A 21,010-nucleotide genomic window follows, 5' to 3' on the forward strand; every position below is an offset into this window, starting at 1 on the left:
GCCAGGGCTTTTTTTTGTAGCAGGAACTCTTTTCCAGATCAGGCCACACACCCCTGAGGTAGTCAATCCTCCTGGAGCTTAGAGTAGGCCCTAAGTGCTAAGAGCCCTGTAAGCTCTTGGAGGATTGGCTACATCAGGGGATGTGGCCTAATATTCAATGGAGTTCCTGCTACAAAAAAGCCTTGCAGACCACAGAGAGCCTATGCATGTAAAGTGAACATATATGAACATATGCAGCTGCCTTATACTGAATCAGACCCTCAGTCCATCCAAGTCAGTATTGTCTACTCAGACTGGCAGCAGCTCTCCAGGGTCTCAAGCTGAGATTTTTCACGCCTACTTGCCTGGGCCCTTTTTTAGTTGGAGATGCCAGGAATTGAACCTGGGACCTTCTGCTTACCAAGCAGATGCTCTACCACTGAGCCACCGTCCCTCCCTTGCCTGGCAGCAGCTCTCCAGGGTCTCAAGCTGAGGTTTTTCATGCTTATTTTCCTGGACCCTTTTCAGTTGGAGATGCCAGGAATTGAACCTGGGACCTTCTGCTTACCAAGCAGATGCTCTACCACTGAGCCACCGTCCCTCCCTTGCCTGGCAGCAGCTCTCCAGGGTCTCAAGCTGAGGTTTTTCATGCTTATTTTCCTGGACCCTTTTCAGTTGGAGATGCCGGGGATTGAACCTGGGACCTTCTGTCAAGTCTGCAGATTCAATAACGAGTCGATGTAGATACAAAGAAACTAGTTTATTGATACTAGTTTATTACTTGTGGCCTAAGCCAGGGCTTGAAAAGACTGAAGACATACAGTAGATACATTGCATATAAGGAGTACTTCAAAGGCATTCCTACGGGCAGGGAAATTGTGCAGGGAACATTCACAGGTTACAAATACATTCTCATGTTGATTAGGTGTGCTGGCCTTGATGCTTTTCAGGCTCCTTTCTCTGGGCCTGAGCTGAGAAGGTTCAGATAAGACTTTTCACACATCACCATTTCAAAGCAGGGAGATTCTCTAAGGAAGGGAGGGGGGAACAGGGGAAGGGTTGCTAGCAGCATTTGGTTATACTTTGGTTCTACCCAGCATGCTCTTTGGCTGAGCCAGAGTTAAAGCCAGACTTGACACCTTCTGCTTACCAAGCAGATGCTCTACCACTGAGCCACCGACCCTCCCTTGCCTGGCAGCAGCTCTCCAGGGTCTCAAGCTGAGGTTTTTCATGCCTACTTGCCTGGACCCTTTTTAGTTGGAGATGCCGGGGATTGAACCTGGGACCTTCTGCTTACCAAGCAGATGCTCTGCCACTGAGCCACTGTCCCTCCTTAGTGATCTGATACTTGGAAGCCTGATCTTGTTCCACCACAGTCCTTGTGGGCTGGCCTTTATTTATTCATTCATTTATTTTTATTTTTGCCCACCCTCCCCCACTGGTCCGGGACTTAGGGCTGTTCACAACAATTCAATACAATACAATATAGAAAAACAAATTAAAACCATGAATACACAAACATTAAAACATCCCAAGCATTTAAACATTCTAAAACAAGATGACAGTGGTAGCATTCACTCATGATAGGGGGAGGGTGCCAGACAGATGCATCAAACTATTGCTGCCCTCAACCAAAGGCCTGGCAGAACATCTCTGCCTTACATGCCCTGCAGAACTTTAGCCAGGGCGTTTTTTTGGAGCAGGAACACACAGGAACGCAGTTCCAGCTGATTTGGCGTCAGGGGGTGTGGCCTAACATGCAAATCAGTTCTTCCTGGCCTTTTTCTACAAAAAAGCCCTATGTGAAACAATGGTGACATCAGAGGGTGTGGCCTAATATGCAGATGAGTGCCTGCTGGGCTTTTTCTACACAAAAAGCCCTGACTTTAGCAGATGAGACAGGCACAGATTTCACTCGGCAGAGAGTTCCACCAGGCCGGGGCCAGGGCGGAGAAGTCCCTGGCCCTTTTGGACCGGGGACCACCAGAAGGTTCTTATCTACTGATCTTAATGCCCTTAAGGAGACATACTGGGAGAAGTGTGTCATCAGATTGGGGGCTCCTATACTGAAAAACTACCATGATGGTGCTGTTGTATGGTTTTTAGCTTGCACTTCCACATCTTACAGCCTTTTCCTAGACTTCATCGCTGATCAAGACGCTCCCTCTTGGAAAGGATATTTTTATGCTGTGCTGCTGTTCCTGTTAGCGTGTCTCCAAACGCTGTTTGAGCAGCGCTACATGTACGTGTGTCTGACTCTGGGAGTGAAGTTAAAGACTGCCGTTACAGGCCTTGTTTATCGCAAGGTAAGCAGGAAGCTTGCTATGTTTTTTCATTCCTTTACTGCCACTATTACTTTTTTCCTCCCATTCCTTGAAAGTGGTTTCCAGATATGCAAATACTGTTATAAACGTCAAACTCTAAAATAACAGATTCAGACAATCAGCACAGTAGCAGGCTAGTTTCCAAAAGGCTCCAAAAGGAGGATAAGTTTGAAGGGAAGGGATGAAAGAGAACAGAGGAGGTGGGTTCCCAAAGACAAGAACAGAGAAACAGAAACCTTTATAAGCCAAGACTAGACAGTATGCACCAAATGGGAAGCTTTTTGTCAGTGGAAACAACAGAAAATGGTTTCAGAGGGATCCATTGAAAAATATGATAGCAGAGCAGGTGGAGACACGAGGAAGCTTGGAGCACTCCATCGTGGTGGCACTAACAGGAGAAGCAAAATGCTCACGGGAAGCAAAGGTGAGGAAAGGTGTGTGTAGGGGGTGTTTTGTGGAAAAATAGGTGGCGGAGCTCATTAGCAAAACTCATTAGTGAACGCTGTACACACATACCCCCGCCAGCCAAAAGCAACCCTGATGCAAGAAAGGAGAGCATTGGAGGGAACATTGGTAGAAGCAACCAGTTTTTAGTTTTTGCCAACAGTGTAGACCTGTTGATATGGAAGAGGTTAATTCCCAGATTATCTTCTTGGTGCCCAGTTCTTAATTGTTTCCCTTGGGATGAAGAAAGAGGCTGCAAACTGGAACAAAAGGTGGTCTATTTTGACTTATCTTGTAGCAAGTGCCATGTGACAGTAGACCTATTGGGAAACTGGCACTGCATAGTGGTTAGGCTGTCAGACTAGAACCAGACTAGAACCAGGTTCGAATCCCCATTCTGCCATGGTGCTTGCTGGGTGACTTCTGCACACTCTCTGCCTCTTGGGCATAACTGCCCTCATAGGGAAGTTGTGAGGATGAAATAAGGAGCTGAGAACTACTTAAGCAGCTCTTAGCAACAGAGAGAAGGGAATTAGAGTTCATTTCTTCTGTTGTATTTAGTAATGGGATGATAATAATAATAATAAAAATAAAATTTTATTTACCGTATTTTTCGGACGATTAGACGCACCGGAGGATAAGATGCACCTTCCTCCTGGGGGGCAATCCGATGCTTTTTCCTCCAATCCGGCGCTTCCCCGGTGCCTGCTTGCCTGGCTCCATCTTCTTCAGGCAAGCGTGGGATCGCTCCACGTGGCGCCAGCGCTTTGCAAGCACCGGCCGTGGAGGGGGCAGCGTGCTTCCTACTTCCCTGTGTTCCTGCCTTCAGCTGTGATGTTTAAAGCAAGCGCTGGGGTCGGAGGGGGGGGGAGCGACCTCAGCGCTTGCTTTAAACATCACAGCTGAAGGCAGGAACACAGGGAAGTAGGAAGCACGCTGCCCTCTCCACGACCGGCGCTCGCAAAGCGCTGCGTTTAGGGTCTAGGACGGAAGCGTCCTCCAGAGGGCATTACAGTAATCCAATCTTGAGGTGACCGGGTGTGGAGTGGTCTGGTATAGCCTGATCGTGTCAGATCTTGGAAACTAAGCGGGGTCAGTCCTTGGATGGGGGACCACAAAGGAAGACGGCAGAGGAAGGTGACGGCCAACCACCTCTGCTTTATCCTTGCCTGGAATCACCAGAAGTCAGTGGGGAGTTGATGATGACACATACACACAGGTTGCATTTAGTTACTTTGTGTGCTGCCTTTGTGGTCCAGTCTGGGGCCTCTAGGGGCTCACAGTGATTTTCAGATAATGAGCAACAATTTAAAATATTTAAGAACCACATAACTGAAACAGAAAAAGAGGAACACAGGGCTGCTCTCATTCCCTCCAAAACCCTTTCAGAAGTGTGTTAGGTTTCTCTGAAAGGGCTGAACAAATGGTGGAAGCTCAAACTTTCAGAAGAAGAAATCCCATACCTGGTGGGGGAACACACCTTAAAAGACCATGCCATGGAAAAGGAAAGGAAAGCTCCCCTATGCAAGCACCAGTCGTTTCTGACTCTGGGGTGACATTGCTTTCACAACGTTTTCAAGGCAGACTTTTTACGGGGTGGTTTGCCATTGCCTTCCCCAGTGTTTTATACTTTCTCCCCAGCAGCTGGGTACTCATTTTACCGACCTCGGAAGGTCTTCATCAAAGACAGCCAGTTTGGTGTAGTGGTTAAGTGCACAAACTCTTATCTGGGAGAACTGGGTTTGATTCCCCACTCCTCCACTTGCAGCTGCTGGAATGGCCTTGGGTCAGCCATAGCTCTCGCAGAGCTGTCCTTGAAAGGTCAGTTTCTGTCAGAGTTCTCTCAGCCCCACCTACCTCACAGGCTGCCTGTTGTGGGGGAGGAGGGTAAAGGATCCGCTCTGAGATTCAGAGTGAAGGGCAGGGTATAAATCTAATTTCTTCTTCTACCTCCTCCTCCTCTTCTTCCTTCTTCCTCCTCTTCTTCTTCTTCCTCCCCCTCCTCCTCCTCTTCTTCTTCTTCTTCTTCTTCTTCTTCTTCCTCTTCCTCCTCCTCTTTAGCTTTACACAAGGCAAGATTCTGCAGGATACCCCCATTCATTGCTTAAAAACTGCAGTAGACCAAACCTTCAGGATGCAAAGTTTCTCATTGAGTCTCTGATTTACAGAGAAGGGTGGGGTATAAATTTGCAGTCTTCTTCTTTATAAGATAATATTCTTCAGTGAAGAAACTGAGCTGTTATGAATCCAAAACTTATTCCCTGACACCCCCTCTCCCTTGGGGTCTGATATTTTCTCCTGTAGATCTTAGTCCTGTCAGCTGCAGCCAAGAAAACAACAACCGTTGGGGAAATTGTCAACTTGGTGTCTGTCGACGTTCAAAAGCTAACAGACCTCATAGTCTATTTTAATGGGACCTGGCTGGCCCCTGTACGGATCATCATCTGTTTTGTCTTCCTTTGGCAGGTAGAGTTCACGTTTCTTTTAATTAGATCCATTACTAAGAGGGAAGAACCTTGTGTAACCTTGGATCCACTTCTTAGCTCTTCATCTAAATATGTGGTTGAGGCTACAGTGCAGCGAGTTGCAGGGAGAGACTAAGGGACTACAATCGTTAATCCTTTTTTTGTTTGTTTTGCTTTTGAGGATAACTAAGAATGCATCCAAACTGGGGAGGAGGGGCAGATGAGCTTCCAAGGCCAGATATGGATCAGACTGAGAGTGACATATATCACTGTTCCTTCCTCCAGCTCCTCCTCCTAACAACCCTGAAAGAAAAGCTAGACCAGGGGTAGCCAAACTTGCTTAGCATAAGAGCCACAGAGAATAGCCAGATGTCCGAGAGCCACAAGACATGAATGTCAGAAGTTTCAAAGAGGGAGGGAAGGGGAGGGAGGAAGGGAGAAGAGAAGGAAAATAGATTGAAGAGGGAGGGAGAGGTGGAAAGAAAGCAACTTTTACTTTAAATGCCTTCTTCAATCCACTGGCTTGGCTTGGCGAAGTGATTTAAAGAAACAAATGTCTTCTCTAAGCTGGTTGATGAGGAGGGGACAGCTTTGACAGCCACACACTATGTGTGAAAGAGCCCCATGTGGATCCAAGCTGCAGTCTGGCCACCAGTGCTGTGATCCAGTGAGCTTCCAATTGGCTGAGCGGGGAATGTATTTACTAACCTAGGACAATAACAATCAGCTTTTGAGAGAGATGTATGAGATTTAAACTTGCTTATAGGGTCCTTCAACAGTACTGTTAAGTGATGTGAAGAAGGCATCTTTTTTTAAATGTACCTAGGCTATACATCTCAAGTTGGTCATTTGAGTGTTCCAGGAGATACTGACTGCTGAATCTTTATAGGACCTTCAGCATTGAGGAAACGATCCATACTGCTCTGGAGCAATTTGGACTGTTATTATGCTTGCATAGGTGCCTTTGAGCACTCACAAAATATGTGTTGAGTGTACTTGTGTGGCTGCATGCACCATCATTTATTAAGAATAATTGGGTGCCTGTGTGCATTGTTTTCATGGTTCATTATGTGTTTAGTGCCTGTACACAATCTGTGGCTTGTCTGTTTGTGCTGTTGGCTGCTATTGGTTATTATATTGATGTTGAGTATATATAAGCTAAAATAAGTTAGACAAAAAGGGCAAAATTAACAGACTCTTGATTAAAATCGAGTTATTTTATTATATGTTACAAAGTTGCAATAGTTACAGAGTGCAATAGTTACAATAGTTACAAAGTGCAATAGGCACGTGCTTGGTGTTTCCTCCCTAGTCAGCTTTATAAAGCCAGCAAAGGGGTATTTGGCAGCACTGCAGGGCAGCGGGAGGTGGCCACAGAAGATGGCTAAGGAACCTGTGTAGAAAATTCCCACGTTGATTCTTCTGTTACCACTGTGAATGTCTCTGCATACGTAGCAGCAGTGAATTCACATCAAAGAATCACGATCCGGTGTCTATGGACTTGGGTAATAGAAGGAAATCCTGTGCCCTTTTGCAAATGTCACCTGAATTCAGAGTTGCACAACTGACCACCAGATGTCGCCATTAACACAGAACATGTGTAGAACAAAGTAGGAGTCAAGTTTCCCCTTTAAGACCAACCAAGTTTTATTCAGAATGTAAGTTCTCATATGCATGCCGACTTCTTCAGATGAGGAGATGGGGGTACAGAACAAGTGTATTGAGGCCACATTTCTTGGGTTGCAAGAAACAGCCCTTGATCCTCTCATCTGCATGGTCAGTCCAAAGCTAATAGCCAAGAGAAGCTTTTTCCTATCCAGTAGGCTGCAAAATGAAGCCTGACTATAACAATGTATTTCAGTGCAAGTCTAAGCAGTTATACCCTTTTCAGCCTTTCAATGGATTTAGAAGGGTGTATCTCTGTTTAGAAGAGCCCCGTGGTACAGAGTGGTAAAGCTGCAGTACTCTAGTCCAAAGCTCTGCTTATGACCTGAGTTCGATTCTGGCGGAAGCTGGGTTCAGGTCGCCGGCTCAAGGTTGACTCAGTGCCGTCCTTCCGAGATCTTGGCCATGCTGGCTGGGGCTGATGGGAGTTGTAGGCAAAAAACATCTGGAGAGCTACTGTTGGCCACCCCTGCTCTAGGCCAGGAATCCCCAACCCCTGGGCCGCAGACCAATACTGTTCCATGGCTTGTTAGCAATCAGGCCGCAGAGTGAGGCAGAGACCTTCACCTACTCCTTATTTAAAGACCCCCAAGGGGGGGCAGGGATGGGGTGTGGGCTTGGGGGCAGCCTGGGGCAGCAAAACCCCCCAGCACCCCCACTGGTCTGTGGGAAAAAAAGTGTCTTCCACAAAACCAATCCCTGGTGCCAAAAGGGTTGGGGGCCACTGCTCTAGCCAAGGGGTGGCCAACGGTAGCTCTCCAGGGTTTTTTTTGCCTACAACTCCCATCAGCCCCAGCCAGCATGGCCAATGGCTGGGGCTGATGGGAGTTGTAGGCAAAAAAAGCATCTGGAGAGCTACCGTTGGCCACCCCTGTTCTAGACTGATCCTACATTGAACAGGGGATTGGACTAGTTGGCCTGGTTGGCCCCTTCCAACTCTGTGGTTCCACAGGCCTTGTTCATTCTGGTCTTGGCTGTCTTAAAATAAGCTGCTTATGGCTGAATTTTGCTCCAGTGTTTCCACCGTTCTATTTCTACCTTGATTCGTAACAATACATTTGTCACTTTAATAGCCGGATTAGCTATTTCTCTTTGGATGCTGTTGTGATTTTTCCATTGTTGCTATTTTGATAGTGTTTTGCAAGCTGCCTAAAGAGCCTGAGCTTCCATTCGGCCTCAGCAGAAAATGTGAAAAACCTAAAAATAATTTCCGTAAATACATTCCTCACTCAGCCAATTGGAGGCTCGCTGGATGGTGGCTGCAAAGCAGTTGTGGACTCTCCGTCTAGCCTTCCTTGCAGGGTTGTTATGAGGATAAACTGGAGGCAAAGGCGGTGGTATCTGCCACTCCAAACTGCCTTGAGGAAGGGCAGGGCAGGGTAGTAGGTAGGAAGGTGGATGATAACAGTGCTTGGGGACGCTGCACAGGATGCAGATGGGGCAAGAGAACCATAAAAGAGCTTTCTCTGCATAGCCAGATGGTCTCATTTGGAATACTGTGTGCAATTCTAGTCACCGCACTTCAAAAAGGATATTATAGCATTGGGAAAAGTCCAGAAAAGGGCAACTAGAATGATTCAAGGGATGGAACACTTTCCCTATGAAGAAAGGTTGAAACGCTTGGGGCTCTTTAGCTTGGAGAAACGTCAACTGCGGGGTGACATGATAGAAGTTTATAAGATTATGCATGGGATGGAGAAAGTAGAGAAAGAAGTCATTTTCTTCCTTTCTCACAATACAAGAACTTGTGGGCATTCAATGAAATTGCTGAGCGGTCAGAACTGATAAAAGGAAGTACTTCTTCACCCAAAGGGTGATTAACATGTGGAATTCACTGCCACGGGAGGTGGTGGCGGCGGCTGCAAGCATAGGCAGCTTCAAGAGGGAATTGGATACAAATATGGAGCAGAGGTACATCAGTGACTGTTAGCCACAGTGTGTGTAGATAGATAGCTAGATAGCTAGATGAGACAGATGAGATAGATATTTTTGGCCACTGTGTGACACAGAATGTTGGACTGGATGGGCCATTGGCCTGATCCAACATGGCTTCTCTTATGTTCTTATGACAGGAAGGGCTTTCCATGGTTTGTATTAGATGAAACGTCACACTAACAAGTTCTTTGGTCATTCTGTTTCAGTGCACCAGCTGCCTTGGCTACCAGCTGCATAACGAATCAGATTTAAGATCTTAGTACTAACTTTTAAAAACCAATGCAATCCGGGTCCATCATATCTGAAGGACTAACTCTCCCCATGTGTTCCCCAGAGACCCCTGTGCTCCTCTCAATAGCATTTTCTGGTGGTGCCTGCCCCCAAAGACATCCTTTAGCTTCAACCAGGGCCAGGGCCTTTTTGAGCCAGTTTGGTGTAGTGGTTTAGCGTGCGGACTCTTATCTGGGAGAACCGGGTTTGATTTCCCACTCCTCCACTTGCACCTGCTGGAATGGCCTTGGGTCAGCCATAGCTCTGGCTGGAGTTGTCCTTGAAAGGGCAGCTGCTGTGAGAGCTCTCTCCAGCCCCACCCACCTCACAGGGTGTCTGTTGTGGGGGGGGGGAGGAAAGGAGATTGTAGGCCACTCTGAGACTCTGTCCTTGAAAGGGCAGCTGCTGTGAGAGCCCTCTCCAGCCCCATCCACCTCACAGGGTGTCTGTTGTGGGGGAGGAAGGTAAAGGAGATTGTGAGCCGCTCTGAGACTCTGTGCTTGAAAGGGCAGCTGCAGAGAGAGCCCTCTCAGCCCCACCCACCTCACAGGGTGTCTGTTGTGGGGGAGGAAGGTAAAGGAGATTGTAGGCCACTCTGAGACTCTGTCCTTGAAAGGGCAGCTGCTGTGAGAGCCCTCTCCAGCCCCACCCACCTCACCGGGTGTCTGTTGTGGGGGAGGAAGGGAAAGGAGATTGTAGGCCGTTCCGAGACTCTGTCCTTGAAAGGGCAGCTGCTGTGAGAGCCCTCTCCAGCCCCACCCACCTCACAGGGTGTCTGTTGTGGGGGAGGAAGGTAAAGGAGATTGTGAGTCGCTCTGAGACTCTTCGGAGTGGAGGGCGGGATATAAATCCAATATCTTCTTCTTCTTCTTCTTGATCCTGGCCCCGCCCTGGTATAATGCTCTTCCAAGGTGAGATCTGGGCCCTGTGGGAACTGTTAACATTCTGCAGGACATGCAAAACAGCTGTTCTGCCAGACCTTTGGTTGAGAAGGAATACAATCCGAGAGAGGTCACTATAATGGATAACACAACAAAAAATACAAGCTAGTGACCAGTTGACTAAGAAATATATAGAAACCAGTCCAAATGTCCAAAACATGTACATTCAAGTCCCAAAGTAGTGTGGTGACAAGCCAATTGATTAAGTACTTGTTTCTTTCCAGTCTTCATCAGACCTGGGACCAATGTTGATTCAATTATATAGATTCTTTACATAATTTTTAAAAAAGGGGATGCAGAGCACCTCCAATAGCAATTTCACATCGGCTACAGCTCAGTATGAGGCTTCTGGCGCCAGAAGCCTCATACTTGCACCAGAAGCCTCATACTGAGCTGTAGCCAATGTGAAATTGCTGTTGGAGATGCTCTGCATCCCCTTTTTAAAAAATTATGTAAAGAATCTATATAATTGAATCAATATTGGTCCCAGGTCTGATGAAGACTGGAAAGAAACAAGTACTTAATCGATTGGCTTGTCACCACACTACTTTGGGACTTGAATGTACATGTTTTGGACATTTGGACTGGTTTCTATATATTTCTTAGTAAATTGGTCACTAGCTTGTATTTTTTGTTGCATTAGACCTTTGGTTGAGGCAGCAGATGTTCATGTATAATGGCCTCCCTGCCCCCCCACCTCATTTTCCCCTGTATAGAGATAAGTTATTGGCGGTTAGTATCTATTGCCTAACGCTGATCCATCTGGCATATACATGGCCTCAACTGGGACTTTCTGGAAACTGCCATCTTGAGAATGTTTGGAGCTGTATTTTAACTGTTTTAATTGGTTGTAACCTGCCCTGAGGCTGCTTGCGGGGGAGGGCGAGATAAAAGTATAATAAAATAAATAAATAATGAAATTAGGAGTTTTCTGGGTGCAGGGTATTTCAGTTCTTACTTCATTTCCAAGGAACATGTGACAGGGTCTCTGTATATAAACATATTTAAATTTGAAGGCTGGAGTTCTGGAGCCATCTCTTGATTTTTGCATGCCAACAGCTCCTTGGGCCCTCTGCTTTGACCTCTGTTGCTGTGTTCCTGTTTCTCTTGCCACTGAACTTTGTGATCACCAAGAAAAGAAGCCACTTCCAGGTATGTCCCTGCTAGCAAATTAGCTGGCTTTATGCAATCCAGTTAAAACGATACTGAATCTTATTAGAGCAAAGGCTGTGAAATGGTCATTACAAATGAAAGAATCTCTGGGACAAATAAGCTTGGTTCTGCTAAAGGAGTTGATTTAAACTTAAGAGGCTGGATACAGATTTTCCAAGGGGGGGGGGGGACAAGCATTTAACCCCCCCCCCACACACACAAAAATATTATACATTGTTAGCAACACAGAACTCTACAAATGAATTAAAAACATGATATAAAATGTGCCATGTTGGATGAGTCCAGGGGTCCGTCTAGTACAGCATCGCACAATAGCTTGCCAGCTAAACTCTCACTTGGAATAATGGTTTTGTTTTTGAACCATTATATTTCCCTAGTAATGGGTTAGATATGAAAGCGCTTTGTGAGGCCCCCTCCTTCAGGCCAGTCTCCTTCCATCCCCCCTGTCACCTGTACAGCTGAAGAAGGGAGGGTGTTCTTATCACTTCATTTCTTCTCTTCTCTTGGCCTCACCTCCGCAGCCTGCCCTCCAGTCCCCACTGGGCCACACTCTGACCCTTTATGAAGGTTGCTGCTGGGATCTCCTTCTGCCCAGTTGGCTCTTGCAACCTTTTCCAGGAAGTAGTCCTGGTTGGCTGGAAGCAAAGCCAACCGATCAGATGGATTTCCCCCATCACATGCACCTCTTCCCCAGCCTTGCAGCAGGGCTTTCACAGACCTGAACTGTGGCCTGCTTGGTGGGGAAGGCCTGTCTCTCTCCTGCACCACCAAGTGGCAAAGTGAGTCTGCAGCTGGGCCTGATTCCAGGGAGGGCTCCACTTCAGGGTGCCCTACATAAATGTTATCTAATATTAAGGTTTTCAAAATTTGGAGAGGGGGAGGCATTTTTAAAATCTGTCTGTTAACTCTCTGGCTGGAGGTTAGTATTCTTGCCAGAAACGTTGATTTTTAGCAACCAGGCGTAGCGATGGTTTTCTGTATTGGGTTCTCTTTCAGAAAGTCCAAATGCAGCATAAGGATCATCGTGCCAAATTGATAGGTTCTATTCTTGGCAACATTAAAATCCTCAAGCTGCATGGCTGGGAGGAGCACTTCACAGGCCGAGTGCTGGACGCCCGAAGGCAGGAACTCGGGGCCCTGAAAACCTCCCAGTTTCTCTTCTCAGCATCTCTGGCTTCTTTTCACTCCTCAACATTTCTGGTGAGTCCAGTTTGGCCAACACAACTGAAGTCACCCCGCCTCTGGCATCCCCAGCCCCTCACCCATTTCCCCCTCTCTGCCCTACAGATTGCCTTTGTCATGTTCGCCGTCTACACCTTGGCAGACGAGCACCATGTCTTGAACGCCCAGATTGCCTTTGTCTCCTTGGCCCTGGTCAACATCCTCAACACCGCTCATTCCTTCCTTCCCTTTTCCATCAATGCCGTCATGCAAGTGAGTCCCAGGGGGATCTTTCATTTGGCTGCATGATGGTGTGCTGGGGCAGGAAAAGTCGGTGACCATCTGCCAAAGGGACTAAACCAGGTGCCATGTTGAGAATTCTCGGTATCTTTTTTAACCTTCAAACAGGAGTCCCAGTTGAGTTTGGGACCATGGTGGAAGTGATGGGAAGGGGGGCTACACTTCCCCTTGTGACCACCCCCCACCTGAAACAGCCCCACAGAGCTGCTGTTTGCCCCACTGAAGCAGATACACTTGAATCAGTACCTGTTCCATTTCCCCAGGTGAACAAACAGTAGCTGGGCAGAGTGTTTCAGGTCGGGTTGGTTCCAGTTGACTTTGGAAAGAAAAGTGGGGTGTAAATTAGGGTTGTCAAGTCCAATTCAAGAAATATTAGGGGACTTTGTGGGTGAAGCCAGGAGACATTGGGGGTGGAGCCAGGAGCAAGGGTGTGACAAGCATAATTGAACTCCAAGGGAGTTCTGGCCATCACATTTAAAGGGACAGCACACCTTTTTAAATGTCTTCCTTCCATAGGAAATAATGAAGGATAGGGGCACCTTCTTTTGGGGCTCATAGAATTGGACCCCCTGGTCTAATCGTTTTGAAACTGGGGGGGGGGGTACTTTGGGGAGAGGCTCTAAATACTATACTGAAAATTTGGTGCATCTACCTTAAAAAACAGCTCCCCCAGAGTCCCCGAAACCTCCAGATCATTTCCCCATTATACCCTATGAGAATCGATCTCCACATAGGGAATAATGAAGTGCTCAGCAGATGTTTTCCTCCCCTCCCCCCCATTTCTGGTGACTCTGAAGCGAGGGATTGGTCTCTCTACTCATGAGTTGCTCCCAACTTCTTCCAAGTAACACAGGCACACCATCCCAAGAGGAAGCCTTTCAATCGGAGACTGAAGCCTCCAGAGGTGGAAAGTCACATGGTCCTCTGGGGGCGGGGCTTCCCCCTGCCGGCCAGCTGAAGGGGGTGGGAAGGAACCTGGGAAAGCGGAAGAACCTCCACTGGGACCTGGGGATTGGTAAGCCTAATAAAAGGTTCCAGGTTCAGTGCCTGGTATCATCAGTCAAAAGTGTCTGGAAACACCATTATCTGTAAAGCCATTGTCAGCCCAAACAGATGAGACAGTACTAAGTGGAACTGCAGTCAGGCTTGTTATAGGATAAGTTTATCTCTAATTCTGAAAGGAAAGGGGAGTGCCTGTTTTGCATGCAGGTTCAGTATTAGGTAGTCGGTGTTAGGAAAGACTTTCCTGTGTCTGAGATCCTGGAGAATGGCAGCCAATCACAGTAGAAAAATACTGAGCTAGAAGAATGAACAGTTTGACTCTGACAGATGGATATATTTTTGTACAGAGCGCTGGGAGTTTAAATGAAGCCCACCGCACAGGCCTTCAGCTGAAGTGTATATTTGTGTGTTTTATTCCAGGCCAAGGTTTCCCTCAAACGTTTGGCCACCTTTCTCTCCCTTGAAGAGTTAGAGCAACCGGCTGCAGACTGTGATTCTTTAGACTGCAGTAAGTACCAGCTTGGGGAGAAGTTGCCTTCTGTATTTTAGAGGCCAATTCCACTCTTCCAATATTTTGTACTCTCTGCCAAAAATGCAAACCCATACGCTGCTATGAAGCGACTTGGGAAACTCTAATATGCCAAGCAGGACTCTGAAGAGGTGGCAGCCTAGAAATAGCCTAAGTAAATAAATAAAAGAAATCCAGGCTGCTAGTGGTAGCTCAGTAGATTTAAATGCTTCTCCGTTGAAAATGAACATGTCGCAGAGAAGGCTTCTTGTGGGTGCATTTGTTTCATGCACACAGAGGATTTTTAAAATGTTACTAGGCCAGCTTGCAGCCTGGCTGCCCCCCCCTCCTTTTTGGAGGGGTATTTGTGTGTGTCTGTGCGAGTGTGCATGTGTGTATTTGTGTCCCTGTGCCTGGAAGTCATGGCATCCTCTGGCAACTTCTGCTGGGGCATGGAAGACATTCAGAGAGGTGACTTGATATGCTTGCCTCTTCCACCAGGCCTTGTATTCCAAGGAGGTCTCCCTTCCAAATACTTATCGGGTTTGCCCTGCTTAACTTCCAAGATCTGATGAGATCAGGCTTGCCTGGCCTATCCAGATCAGGGTGGCCCCCTCCTTCTTCATATCTCTCAGATCATAGTATTTAGGTGGGTGAAGTGCTGATTGTGAATCAGGGCTAAGTGAGAATGTTGCATTAGAGGGAGGCGATCGGGTTTGGATGTGGCTTTCTATCTACGGTCAAGGTACAAAGTTGAACAGCTAACTCCAGGGTAAGTCTGAGGGCTGTAGTGAAGTGCTTTCCAGTCATAAAGTCCCAGGTTCAACCCTGGTCAGACACAAAAGGATCTGGTCTTTTCCTAAGATCATGGGAGAGCTGCAGGCAGTGGTAGGCTAGGTGGATCAATGGGATGGAGAAAGTAGAGAATATGCATGGGATGGAGAAAGTAGAGAAAGAAGTACTTTTCTCCCTTTCTCACAATACAAGAACTCGTGGGCATTCAATGAAATTGCTTAGCAGTCAGGTTAAAATGGATAAAAGGAAGTACTTCTTCATCCAAAGGGTGATTAACATGTGGAATTCACTGCCATAGGAGGTGGTTGCGGCTATAAGCATAGCCAGCTTTAAGAGGGGATTGGATAAAAATATGGAGCAGAGGTCCATCAGTGGCCACAGCGTGTGTGTGTGTACACATGTGTGTACACATGCACACACACACACATATATATCCAACATGGCTTCTCTTATGTTCTTAATGCTTTGAATTGATCCAAGACAGCATGATATGTTTGTCTATCATCTAGCCTACCGGCAGGGTTGATGTGTGGCTCAACAGCTGTGCTGAGCTCCTTGGAGGAAAGATGGAATGCAAATGTAATAAGCAAATAAAGAAAAATCCAGTGTTTTAAAATTAATTGTACAGAAAGGCCAGCATTTAAAAAAATTATACTCCACTTAAGGTGGCAGTAATTCCGGTTGTCATTATAATTTTACTGTTTCTTACAGTTTATGTAGCTTATTTTATTTATATACTTTGCTTCCCCCCCCCCCCCCCAGTGGGGAATCCAAATGACTTGTAGCAGCATTTATTGTTCCTCCATTTTACCCTTGCAACAAAACCTCCACAAGGTTGGTTAACCTTAGTGTATGTGAGACTGGCCTAAGGCCACCAAGCGAGCTTTCAGGGTAGACAGAGGATTTGAACCTGGAACTCCCAGATCCTAGGCAACACTCTTGCCACAACACCACACGGACTTGTAGCAAATGAATGATCAAAGTAGAACAATAAAGTCTGTGTTGCTCCTTTGTATGCCTCTTGTCTCTTTAGTACAGGCCCGTATTGTTGTCAGGCATGGAACTTTCAGCTGGGGCAGAGAATATCCTCCCTGCCTGAAAAGGTAAGTGGTTGGTACAACTGAAGGCTTTAAAATGTTTTCCCCTGATTTTTATTGATTATCAAAGCAAGGATCACTGAGGGCAAATTCATGCAACCATCACATGGTCTATGGGAGGTTTTCTGTCCCAACACACACTGCAGTTTCAGACTGTTAATGTTGTCTTTTCAGTAGGCAGGGCTGGCAAACTAGGCAATTGCCTAGGGCGTGGGCTTTCTGGTGTTGGAATGAACCACACAATACGCGTGTTGAGGAGAAAATGCTTCTGCCTTGCCTCTCTGAGCAAGGGTTTATTTATCTCTGCATCAGTTGTGCCAGAAATAAACCAGCTTACAGCATTGAACAGACAAAAGCACTAACCAGAAGACATACCCCCCTTTACCATGAGGTCGTGTCTGCCTAGTCTACAGAAACTAATGCCAGCTCAGCAGTTGTCAAGAATACGTGTCAGCAAAAGGAAGCGTGAATATGAGTGTAAGATGTCTGCGCCCTTTTAGCCTTTCAGACACAATGTGGGCGGCTCAGGCTGATGCGTGTTGAGGAGATCCACCCACATTTCTGTCTTCAGGCTTTGTGGGGTCTGGGGGCTCAAGCGTGTGAGCCCCACATTCTGGGGTGCCAAATTGGGTGCCATGTGACTCAGTGGCATTAGCAGTGCAGTGGGGGCGCCAGAAGTTAGCCTTGCCTAGGGTACCAGTCTAGGGTCAACCCTGTCAGTAAGTGCTAAGAACCAGAAGCTCATGGGATATTTATTGTTCCTGTCACTGCAGGATAAATCTCAGTGTCCCCCAGGGCAGCCTGTGTGCTGTGGTTGGCCAAGTAGGAGCGGGCAAGTCCTCCTTACTCTCAGCGTTGCTTGGTGAGCTGTGGAGAACAGAAGGCTGCGTGGTCCTCAAGGTAACTTCTTTTCCTGTCCTGGGCAGACTTTTCACCTTCTAGAAGCACAGAGGGCGCTTCCACATATGCTAAATAATGCCATTTCAATTCACTTCAGTGACTGTTTGAAAGTGGATTTTGCCATTTCATCCACCATTAAATCAGTTTCATTCTTCCAGGAGGCATTAAGTACTGTCTGAATTTTTACCAGGAGAGCCAGTTTGGTGTAGTGGTTAAGTGTGCGGACTCTTATCTGGGAGAACTGGGTTTGATTCCCCACTCCTCCACTTGCACCTGCTGGAATGGACTTGGGTCAGCCATAGCTTTCCCAGAGGTTGTCCTTTAAAGGGCAGCTGCTGTGAGAGCCCTCTGCAGCCCCACCCACCTCACAGGGTGTCTGTTGTGGGTGGAAGGTAATGGAGATTGTGAGCCGTTCTGAGACTCTGTCCTTGAAAGGGCAGCTGCTATGAGAGCCCTCTCCAGCCCCACCCACCTCACAGGGTGTCTGTTGTGGGGGAGGAAGGGAAAGGAGATTGTGAGCCGCTCTGAGACTCTTCGGAGTGGGGGGCGGGATATAAATCCAATATCTTCTTCTTCTTCTTCTTACCTTCTGATTGTAAAAAAAAGGTAGAGGTAGTCCCCTGCGCAAGCACCAGTCTTTTCCGACTCTGGGGTGACGTTGCATCACGACGTTTTCACAGCAGACTTTTCACAGGGTGATTTGCCATTGCCTTCCCCAGTCATCTACACTTTTCCCCCAGCAAGCTGGGTACTAATTTTACCAACCTCGGAAGGATGGAAGGCTGAATCAACATCAAGCCAGCTACCTGAACCCAGCTTCTGCTGGGATTGAACTCAGGTCGTGAGCAGAGTTTAGGACTGCAGTACTGCAGCTTTACCACTCTGCGCTCTGGTTTGTTTGATTTTCACTTGTTTAAATTGTCATAGAAACATAGAGTTGGAAGGAACCTCCAGGGTCATCTAGTCCCACCCCCTGCGCAATGCAGGAATGTCACAAATACCACCCCCCCCCCTCCCACATCCCCTTTCTGACCGTCTTTTCCTGATTTGGCTAATTCACAGAATCAGCATTGCTGTCAGAGGGTCGTCTAGCCTCTGTTTGGAAACCTCCAAGAAGGAGAGCCCACCACCTCCCTAGGAAGCCTGTTCCACTGAGGAACTGCTCTAACGGTTAGGAAATTCTTCCTGATGTTGAGCTGGAAACTCTTTTGTTTACTGTATAATTTTAATCTATATTAATTGATATGTTGTCACCTGCCCTGAGCTCACTTGCAGGGGAGGGCAGGATGTAAACAACACAGCAAAATTCAGTTGCAAAGTGGATTGAAAATGTGTTGTTTAGTGTATGTGAAAGTGCACAAGAGTCTGATCACTGGGCTATCAAGGGGTTGGCTACTGTGACTGGCAGGCAGTGTCTCAAGCATTTTGTAGCAGGAGCTCCTCTGCTGATGTAGCCAGTCCTCCAAGAGCTAACCGTAGGCCCTGTAATAAGAGCCCTGTTGTATATGTGGCTGGAATTGTATCTATTGTATGGAGTTCTTGCCTGACTCATAGGAGACTGTAGGACTGAGCTTGGGGACTCAGGAACAATAGGCAGTAGGATCCAAATTTCTGCCACCCTGCACCAATCATGGACCCCCTGCTGGTTTGAATGGTCCAATAGCATGCTAGCGCAGGAACTTTGTGTGTATATATGGTTGGCCCTGTTGGCCCAGTCTTCAGTCTTTTGAGGCAGCCCTATACTATGCTGTATTCAATAAAAGAGCTATGATCACTACCACCTTGCCTCATCATTGCATAGAACCCACTCTGTTATAAGCCCTGTAAGCTCTTGGAGGATTGGCTACATCAGCAGGGTGTGGCCTAATGTGCAGAGGAGCTCCTGCTACAAAATGAGCCCTGGTCGCAAGTCTAGATCCCCTACTATTTGAACTGGAAATGCCAGAGACTGACCCTTGAAAATGGATTCTCTAACACTAAGCCATGACCCCTCCTACCAGCTTTTTGTTGTATGTGTCCCTGAGGAACTGTGTTTTCTGCACCTGCCAAATGCATGTCAAGTTGCTGGGAATTTCAGTATGTTTTGCAGAATATTGAATGGATTGTGATCACGCCAGAGTTGTGGACACATATTGGCTAATGCCTTGCCATAACTGTGATACACATCCCTTCCAGTGTTCCCTCTAAGCTGAGTTAGTGTGAGCTAGCTCACAGTTTTTTAGCTTCCAGCTCACATATTTTTTCTTAACTCAGGAAAAATGGCCCTGGAGCACACTAATTCCTGCAGCAGCTCACGACTTTCCTGCCAGGAGCTCGCAAAGCAGAATTTTTGCTCACAAGGCTCCCAGCTTAGAGGGAGCATTTATCCCTTCTTCCACTAACCCTACCAACTTGAAATGTTTAAATGTCCCACAGATTATCTTTAGAACCATTCTTGCCCTGGCAATATGTAATTAGCCCAGAGTGCTAGCTCTGAAAAGGGCCTAAACTCCTATCTCCACATAATGTATGGGATTCCCCACCCCCCCATTTTGATTTAAAAACTCTTATCATGCTGCAGGAATCCACGGGTGCTTTCCCACACACTAAATAACACACTTCCTTTCCACTTTTAGTGCACCTTGCCACTGGATTTTACTGTGTGAAATAAACTCACCCGCATATGGTCACTGATGTGGATTGAAAGTGCATTATTCAGCATTTGCGGAAGTGCCCCCATGTTCCCTCTGGCTGGGGGAATGCTGATCCTTCTTCTCGGCGATTGCTGACCTCTGCTTGCTTTTCCAGGGCACAGTGGCTTTCATTCCCCAGGAGCCCTGGATGCAAAACGCTTCTGTGGAAGACAATGTTGTTTTTGGACAAGGGATGGACAGGAAATGGTATGAGCAAGTGATCGCAGCCTGTGCCCTGCAGCTGGACTTGGAGGACTTCCCTGCCGGAAGTCAGACTGAAATAGGAGAGAAGGTTTGTGGCTTGTTAAGGTTTGTTTGCCAGGAAGCCTTCTGCATAATAGCTTTGCAAGGCTTGCTCAGTTGCACAGGAGCTACAGAGCAAAACCTCTTTTTTCTCCATTGGCTGAGGCTCCTACCTTGGGGAGGAAGGGGGGACGAATAGCTTGCTTTGCCAGGCTCTCTCAATTGGACAGTAGAGCTACTGAGCCAAGCCTCTCTTCCTTCTATTGGCTGAGGCTCCTCCCCCCTGCCCACAAAGAAAGCACCTTTAAGACCAATGAGTACTAAAGTTTTAAGCATGTTTTACATTTTTTTTTTAAATTGCTGCCTGGCGCCCCCCCCCAAAGCGCCCCCCATGGCTCCCCCCTGCGGCTCCACATCCCCTCCCCCCCACACAGTGTCCCGCCCGGCCCCTCCCCCCAGCACTCCGCTCACCTGCCTACTGCCATGCTCTGCTTGCTCCCTTCCCCTTGGGGCTCGCTGGCTAAAAGTAAGGGGGAAGGGAGCAAGCGAGCGAGCGGAACGCGGCCACTAAAAGTCCCCAGATATTTCTGGAATTGGACTTGGCAACCCTAAGCAGGGACTTCTCCGAGGCTCCAGCATCTCCAGGAGTTTCCCAACCCAGAAATCGCGTGATCACAGAGAGGCTCCTCGCCTCAACTGCCTCTCCAGCAAGGGTCGGCTCAGCATGCCTCTGCAAGAACTGGATTCGGTTGCAATAAAAACGGGTCCATCCGGAAGATGCCAGATGGCTCCCCTCCATTGCTCAGGAGGAAGGAATGAGTCGCTGATGCAGTGAGCAATTGCAAGTGCTCCGTAATTTTGCATTAATAATTTCGGAATTAGCTTCTCATCCTGGGTGTGATCCTGAGCGTGGAACACCATCACCCTCCCCCCAATACAAAAGTCTGCTCAGCATAGGACTGAACTATTCCCAGCTAGGGAGGGGTGGAAATGTCACCTTGGGATGTCAGATCCGGCCCTCATAACAAGCGAGTTCAACACCCCTGCTGTAGCTATTTAATCTGGGCCCAGACAGATGGGCACATGCGATTGTGCATATTAAATCCAGAGAAAAGGTGTGGCTAGGTCAAGCCAAA

The 21,010-nt window shown here is 47.4% G+C and overlaps 1 protein-coding gene across 1 annotated transcript in view; it reads left to right on the forward strand.

The window, feature by feature from the left end:
- Window positions 1-21,010, forward strand: part of ABCC6 (ATP binding cassette subfamily C member 6) — a 67,650-nt gene that overhangs the window by 14,591 nt on the left and 32,049 nt on the right. The window contains exons 9-17 of the mRNA XM_060261036.1: window positions 2,108-2,285; window positions 5,052-5,213; window positions 11,083-11,175; window positions 12,193-12,396; window positions 12,484-12,630; window positions 14,080-14,167; window positions 15,996-16,065; window positions 16,833-16,959; window positions 19,747-19,923. Of these exons, the coding sequence (XP_060117019.1) occupies window positions 2,108-2,285; window positions 5,052-5,213; window positions 11,083-11,175; window positions 12,193-12,396; window positions 12,484-12,630; window positions 14,080-14,167; window positions 15,996-16,065; window positions 16,833-16,959; window positions 19,747-19,923 (1,246 nt within the window). The remainder of the gene's footprint in view (window positions 1-2,107; window positions 2,286-5,051; window positions 5,214-11,082; window positions 11,176-12,192; window positions 12,397-12,483; window positions 12,631-14,079; window positions 14,168-15,995; window positions 16,066-16,832; window positions 16,960-19,746; window positions 19,924-21,010) is intronic.

Source organism: Heteronotia binoei, chromosome 20 (assembly GCF_032191835.1).
Source record: "Heteronotia binoei isolate CCM8104 ecotype False Entrance Well chromosome 20, APGP_CSIRO_Hbin_v1, whole genome shotgun sequence".
NCBI classification, from domain to species: domain Eukaryota; kingdom Metazoa; phylum Chordata; class Lepidosauria; order Squamata; family Gekkonidae; genus Heteronotia; species Heteronotia binoei.